Below are 7,571 nucleotides of genomic sequence, written 5' to 3'. Positions count from 1 at the left end.
GGTTCGAGCCCCTGCTCTGTCCCAAAGCAGGGGTTCTTAGCTGGGGGACTCCAAGTGGGTAAGAGCCCCTGAAGTGGTTTTTACTGATGCGTATTTTCCCACGGAGGAATCTCACGGTGATCTGAGAATCAAACATTTTGAGATGGGAGACGACGGTGGAACAAAGCAAGCCCGGGTCAGAAAGACACACGGCTCGCTTTTGACACGATAACCTAGAAAGCCAAGGGCCCTTGATTTCCTCTCCGGCTATAGCCCCAGTCCAGAGATTCCGGCTGAGCCGCAGGGTGTTGTTTCAGCTACAGATAAATTAAAAATGCAGGCAATGGAAGTTCGCTGTCCCGGCTGGCCTGCTAGCAGCGGGTTCGGCCTACAGGCTTGCTCATCTTCCGTTCGGTCGACCTTAAAATGGATCTTACCGATCCCCTATCCTTGCACCCTCAGGCGTCCCTCCAGGACTTCGGTTTCACTGCCCGGCGGAAGGACTCTCTATTCGTCCGGCGCACCCCCCGCCCCGGGGTACGGTGAGTTTAAGATAGGCCGCGTGGATGCTCCGCACCTCCAGCTGGGCCCGATGCGCCAGCTAGAAGCCCCAAACCCTGCCCCATGCTTGTGTTGCAGTCCCGGGTGTGTAAGAAATCTGGAAACGTAAATGTCACAGATGCGAGTATTCCTGAACCCGCCCCAAGGCCTGCACATATCTCCGGAGCTTGGACAGATGTGAGGCTGCCGATCACCCTGGCGTCCGCAGCCCGACCCCTCCCGCCAGACCCCAGACGCCGTCAGGGTAATAAAGTTCCCGCTCTAGCAATTCATTTTCCTTAATCTGGACGCCCCTAATCTACAGCTTTTATTGGGCCCAGTTAAAAGGCGAGGGAATTCGCTGTCCCTCCGCGCTCGGATAATTACCCCTAAATGGCCGCGGCAGCCCCTTGTGTTTCCTGGAGATTAGAACCCCGCAGTCATCAATGGCCGGTCCCGATGAGCCGCCAATCACCGCCGCTGGCTCCCCGGGAGCCGCCGGCCTGGGCCCCGGGATAAGAGGCCATAAAGAGGAGGCGCAGAAAACTGCCGAGCCCCGACCCGACTTTGCATAGATCTTAAGTCTCCCACACTTCCAACTCCTTTTCCTCCATTTTTTTTTTTCCCAGCAGGGGAAAAAAAAATCACGTTACCTCCGAAACTGGCAAAATAAAAGTTCTCAAGCCTAGCTACCAAGGATCCATCCCAGGAACCATCCTCTTTCCGTCCGCACCCCGGCCCCCTCCCACAAATGTGCCTCCCCACCCTTGTGCCATCCTGGACCCAAAGACAGGGATGTGTTTTTGTTTCCGCGGACGCGCTGAGGTCACGTTAAGGCCAGACCAGTGTTTTGTTGACGTTTCTGCTTGTTTTATTTCAATAAGTTCTATATCAAAAGGACCCGGCGGCTCCTTCCCCCAACTGGTCGCGGGTATAGGTGTTGTAATCCTCCCGGGGAAGTTCACAGCGGGGAAAAGTACACATGAATGAAAATCGATTACCGACCCAGGATAATATTATGTATTCTTATCCTTAGCTTCCACAGCTCCACGGGAGTGTGGCTTCTTTAGGCAAACTTTAGTCCAGCGCTTAGAAAGAGACAAAGGCCCACTTCTACTCAGAGGTAAAATCTGAAAGATGGAAACAGGAAGAAAATAAAGGCGTCTAAGAAAAAGAAACGAACAAGCCGTCCTTCTAGTAGAGTAAAAAACCATGCGGATTTTTTCAACTATAAAAGAAATACTCATGAAATGACTCATCTCAAATGATCGTGGTAGAGAAGAGGGGAAGCAGGTAGCAGATGGGCACAGAGAAACAGACCCAGCGGCTGACTGAAGAGGAAGGTTGAAGAAGCCTTGGTGGAGAGAAACAGGGAAGGAGTAGAGAAAAATGGGAGGTGTGGGAGAGAGGGGTGGGCAGAAAAGTCCCCCAGGAACACAGGAAAAATAGGGACCGACGGGGACCCGGAAAGAGACAGGCGGCCCAGGTTGCAGCGCGGAAGAAAGTTTCTCCCGCGCCCCCTCCCCTCCTTTGCCCTCCCGGGGCCCGGCCCTGTCCCGCGCGCCCCGCGGCCCAGTGCGCCTCGGGGCCAGTCCGCAGAAGCACTGTCCAATGGCTCGCGCCGGGCCCGCCCCCTCGAGTGCTGATTGGCCGCCGCCGCGCTAGCCTCGCCTTATTAACAAGTTCTCTGGGGAGCTGCGGCCCGACCCGGAGCCGGCGAGTGCGCCCGGGAACTCGGCCTGCGCCGCGGCGCCTGCGAGGAACCAGGCCCCGAGCGCCGGAGCTGGCCTTCTGGGGAGGGGCGGGAGGCGCGCGCGCGAGGGCCCGCCCGGCCAGGGCCCCGGGCGCTCCCAAAGGCCGGCCGCGCTCCCAGCCCGCCCGAAGCCCATGCCCGGCGGCTGGGCCGTGCTGCGGCTGGAAGGGGGGCCCGGCTCTGCATGGCCCCGGCTGCTGACATGACTTCTTTGCCACTCGGTGTCAAAGTGGAGGACTCCGCCTTCGGCAAGCCGGCGGGGGGAGGCGGGGGCCAGGTCCCCAGCGCCACGGCGGCCACGGCGGCCGCCATGGGCGCGGACGAGGAGGGGGCCAAGCCCAAAGTATCCCCTTCACTCCTGCCCTTCAGCGTGGAGGCGCTCATGGCCGACCACAGGAAGCCCGGGGCCAAGGAGAGCGCCCTGGCGGCCTCCGAGGGCGCACAGGCGGTGGGCGGCTCTGCGCAGTCCCTGGGCGCCCGGCCCGGGTCGCTGGGAGCCCCGGACGCGCCGTCTTCGCCGCGGCCACTGGGCCACTTCTCGGTGGGAGGACTTCTCAAGCTGCCAGAAGATGCGCTGGTCAAAGCCGAGAGCCCCGAGAAGCCCGAGAGGACCCCTTGGATGCAGAACCCCCGCTTCTCCCCGCCCCCAGCCAGTAAGTAGCCAGGAACCCAGGCGGCGGGGGAGAGGGCCGAGGGCGGGGCGGCCGAGGTGGGGGGGGGGGGGGTTGCGGGAACCGCGGGCGCCAGGCCGCGCGCTGGCGCCTGCTTGTCTCCAGCGGCTGCGTACCTGCAGCTGGGTACCTGGAGCTGGTGCTGCAGATCGGTTGGCTGGGAGGAAGGGTTTACTCCTCTCCCCACTCCATCAGCTAAAGGGCTGGAGACCTGGCTGAAACCCAGCTCTCGGTCCACTTTCGAGGGCTCTCCGCCTTGGCCAGGGGACGCTGCGGGTGGGAATTAACTTGTAGGACAAGGTTTCTGGGCACCCTCTCCTTCTGCCCCCATCAAAGGACCCCAGGAGTCCCCAATTCCCTAACTGCCCCCAAACCCTGTTGCTTTGCCGTTATCCCTACGGGTGAAGTAGTACGGACATCTTCCCGGCGCTCAGAGTTTCACTTTCTCGCAGTAGAAGACTGCCCTCACGCCCCGCAATAAAGTATCTCTTTGCCCAGAGGTTCTTAACCTCTTGCAAATTTCCCCTTCCCCCTTCAAGTTTCAGGAAGATACTTAGTGCTCCTGGTGGATGGGTCATTTAGTGGGAGGGGGCACTCAGGTTCCAGTGGAGGGGGCGGGGCACCAAGTCAATTAGTGGGAGGTGCCCCCTCCATTGCGGTGGGAAGCTCCCAAACCTTGCGGACTGGGCCCCGGAAGCGGACTCCAACCGTCAAAGGCGCGTTCGGGGTCGTTCCAAGGCCTCATGGCCCCCCGGCTTCTCTGTCCGAGCAAACACGCTCGGAGATATTTCAGGAGCACGGGAAATTCCCAAGTTTTCCTCGTTTCCTCCGATTATTTTGCGCGGCATAATAGCAACCCGAATTCAATGGCGTGATGCTGAGGAATGATTTTTATCAGGGGATTAAACGTCTTTGAAAGGCCAGCCCCTCCCTGGGCCTAATGGCTGGAGAAGGTGGCCCCGGGCTGTGCTGTCCCTACCGAAGGGAGTGACGTTTTCCTCGGCGCCCGCCCCTCCGGTGGCCGGTCGGAAAGCGAGTCGGGGGCCAACTGCTTCCCGGACTCTCAATGGCCTAGAGCAGGGAAGAAGGGGGAATGTTAGCCCGAGGTTTCATTTGACTCATATCCTGGTGGTCTGTGAGTCCGAAGGATCATTATTTAAAACAACAACAACAACAACAACGAAAAAAAAAATGCATGCTTAGGCAAAACCCGCATGGTGAAACATTCTCGACTTCAATTCATTTTTCCCAAGGGAGGTTGCTGGATAGGGAAAGCTGCCTCCCCAGGACTTGGGAATTCGGTTAGGACCCCTGCCCAGACCCCAAAGTCGTTGCAATCTCTGTTGTCCTGGAAATAATTTGTTCTACGTTTTATCTGGCCTCTGCTGCGCAGTGTGGCAGGGGTTGACTGGCCCAGAGGACTCAGTCTCAGACCTGTGGGAGCCCTCTGTCGGGGTCCTCACTCACCGCCCATCCTTAAGGTACATTTGGAAGCCATAAGAAAAAGCCTGGCACCTTTGATCTCTGCGATGGGAGACACAGGTCGGGACAAGTGATTACAGTCCCCTCGCCCACCCACTCCCAATTGTGTGTGTCGAGAGGGCCAAGGCGCTGGGGGTGGGAGAGACTCAGGAGACAATGGAGACAATTAGAAGTCCCCTCCCACCACCACTGGCACCATATTTGAGAAATGGCCCCGGTGCTACCTCTCTGACAGTCTGACAGCAGGCTTTGCTCCCCCTCCGGGTCCCCAGGGAGGGCCCTTAGAACCTTGTAGGAACATGCTGTTCCAAGGGAGAGTGGAATTCCGAGCTCTGGGTTGGATGCCGCACCACCGCCTAGCCTAGCGCAGAACACTCGGTGGGCACAGATACATGTTTAGCCAATTCATGAGACTAGATGTGATCTCGGGGTGGGCGCAGGGCCTAAAGTTCCATCGGCCATATTAACACCTACTGTGCCAACACAGGTGTGTGGGGGGGAGGAACCCCGATGAGGAAGGCCTTCTGGAGAAGCCGCCTAGCATTAAGACGTTCCACCTCTTCCCAGTTAAGTTTGGGCCTTGAAACTGCGGCCGTTTCACCTGGAATCTTTGTTTCCTCATTCTCGAGTAGACAGGAACGTCTACCCCGCGGGGTGCGGCAACCGAAGAAAACCTTTTCCAAGTGTCCCTCCCAGTGCCTGGCCCCGAGGTGCTCCACGAAAATGAGTAGCTGGTATTATTGACTACTGTTGCTACTCGGTGGACGGATTACACTCCCGCGCCGTTCTCTTAACGCCCTGCCTTTTTCTCGGCCCCCCAGGGCGGCTGAGCCCCCCGGCCTGCACCCTGCGCAAGCACAAGACCAACCGCAAGCCGAGGACTCCCTTCACCACGGCGCAGCTGCTGGCGCTTGAGCGCAAGTTCCGCCAGAAGCAGTACCTGTCCATCGCCGAGCGCGCGGAGTTCTCCAGCTCGCTCAGCCTCACCGAGACGCAGGTGAAGATCTGGTTCCAGAACCGCCGCGCCAAAGCCAAGAGACTGCAGGAGGCAGAGCTGGAAAAGCTGAAGATGGCCGCCAAGCCCATGCTGCCACCGGCTGCCTTTGGCCTCTCCTTCCCGCTCGGCGGCCCCGCGGCGGTAGCGGCCGCAGCGGGCGCCTCACTCTATGGTGCCTCGGGCCCCTTCCAGCGCGCCGCGCTGCCCGTGGCCCCCGTGGGACTCTACACAGCCCACGTGGGTTACAGCATGTACCACCTTACATAGAGGGTCCCAGGGTCGCCTCTCTGCGGTCCCAGCTGATTCCTCCAGCCCCGGGCTCCTGCGAGCGGCAGGAGCCATCCCGCAAGGAGCTCCCTTGTTCGGCACCTCCCGGCTCCTTCCCCTTGAACCCCTCACGCTGCTCCGGTTTATCGGTTTATTCTCGGCTGCTCCTTGCGTTCACTCTCCAATGTCTGATCCCCTTCCCCAAAGAGGCTGGAAGAGGCCCTTAACACTCTTCTAGAATCTAGATCTACCCTTTGTGTTACAGATGGAGAAACTGGGGTTAGAGAGGTGTAGACTTCCCAGCGGTCCCCAGCAGAGTTAGTGTTTGGATCGGCACTGGGTGGCTGCGTCCTATCCTGACACCAGGCAGGAGAGGCACAGAGAAACTCTCGTGTGAAGATTTTGGAAAATAAGAACAGTTGGAGAAAAAGAGAAGAGCATGTTAGGGGAGATGGAAACCCGGTCCTTCCATCGGAAAACTTAAGAGAACTTCAACTGCAAAACGTCTGCTTCGGTGGGGGGGGGGGAGGGCGGGTGACACAGATGCGTTGCCAAGGTAGGTTGAAGGGACCTCTCTCACCAGTACCAGAAAAAACTGTAAAATAAAATTTAAAACTCCTGTTCTATTTAACAGTACATTTGTGTGACTCTCAAGAATCCCTTTGGAAGGGATTGTGTGTAATATACTGTATATTTGAAATTTTATTATCATTTATATTATAGCTATATTTGTTAAATAAATTAATTTTAAGCTACAAGAAACGATCTCTTCATTCATTTAGGCTTTTATTTGAATTTTACTTCTTGCCTTCTGTTCACATATACAATTGCTTTTCAGCTCGATGGTAGCTTTACACTAGCACCTTTCAAAGGTGACAACAGGATATTCAGGGACGGGTGGGGGGTGTCTTTTTGAACACGCAGGACAGATCTGCGTTAGCAAAGTCAAGTGGAGAATTGAAGCAATTACCTAGGATAATTAGGCTCAATTTTCCAATTCACTTTAAGCTGAAATCGACACTTGCTCAGGCGACCCATAACCGACTCTTTCTTTTTTCTTCCCTTTTAACCTGTCTATGAAAACAAAGCGAATCACCCAAATGGTTTGATGACTGTAGACAGCTAATCCAGACAATTCCCACCCCTGCAAACCTGTTTTTCCCACAGGAGGCCAGGTGGGGGGTGGAGGCCATTGCTTTGCTTCTCTAACTCACTGGGCTGGTGTAGACCTGGTTTGTGGATCTAATTTTGAGCTGCCAGAATGTGAACGCCTTCACACTCCCTATTACGACCCCAAAAAACAAAACACTTTACTGAAAACCCAAGGCGACAGTACACTTGCCACCTTGGCGTGTCCTTTATGTGAGCCCCTGCCTCCAAATGCTCACAAACTCGGTTTTTCTTTTATACAGTAGGTTAAATTCAGGCTTCTAGGAGAATATATTTGAATGGCCGCCAAGTTTAGCCTTCTGGGGGGAATTCTGCAAGGATGTTGATGGCAGAAAATGACCTCCTTTTAAACAGAGCCTACTATGTTCCAGGCACCGCTCTGTTCCCTTTTGAGTTAGGGGCCTTGGCTTAATTCTCACCAGATCTGCGTGCCCTTCCCTCCCCTGGCCCTGCTTCAGTTCCGAATTCCCCGGCGCCTCAAAACTCCACGCAGGACAGGTAGCTTTTTCAGCGAGCCGTTAACCCTGGAAGCCAGCAGGCCAAGGGTTGTTAGAACTCCAAATACCTGGCGTTGGACTTGGGAAAGGTGGACGTCTCCACAGCTAGAGGCCGCGGTGCAGGGTGGAAACCGAGTCTGGGGCACATAGAGCGGTTTCTAGCCCCAGGGGCCGGAGCTCTGCCTAGGAATTCCAAGAGAGCGCAGAACTGCGCG

At 56.6% G+C, this 7,571-nt stretch overlaps 1 protein-coding gene across 1 annotated transcript; it reads left to right on the top strand.

Annotated features, from left to right (window-relative positions):
• The first annotated feature begins 2,225 nt into the window (after window positions 1-2,225).
• On the top strand, window positions 2,226-6,444 carry MSX1 (msh homeobox 1). The gene is made up of 2 exons (XM_047718862.1): window positions 2,226-2,925; window positions 5,247-6,444. The coding sequence occupies exons 1-2, from the start codon at window positions 2,457-2,459 to the stop codon at window positions 5,687-5,689; spliced, it is 912 nt and encodes a 303-aa protein (XP_047574818.1). The 5' UTR covers window positions 2,226-2,456; the 3' UTR covers window positions 5,690-6,444.
• The last annotated feature ends 1,127 nt before the right edge of the window (window positions 6,445-7,571 follow it).

This window comes from Lutra lutra, chromosome 2, assembly GCF_902655055.1.
Source record: "Lutra lutra chromosome 2, mLutLut1.2, whole genome shotgun sequence".
Classification (NCBI taxonomy): domain Eukaryota; kingdom Metazoa; phylum Chordata; class Mammalia; order Carnivora; family Mustelidae; genus Lutra; species Lutra lutra.
This window is presented reverse-complemented; position numbering and strand designations above follow the sequence as displayed.

Coding starts and splice junctions, on each gene's coding strand:
- MSX1 (XM_047718862.1), top strand. CDS start 2,457: ATGGCCCCGGCTGCTGACATGACTTCTTTGCCACTCGGTGTCAAAGTG. Junction 2,926..5,246: donor CTTCTCCCCGCCCCCAGCCA/GTAAGTAGCCAG, acceptor TCGGCCCCCCAG/GGCGGCTGAGCCCCCCGGCC.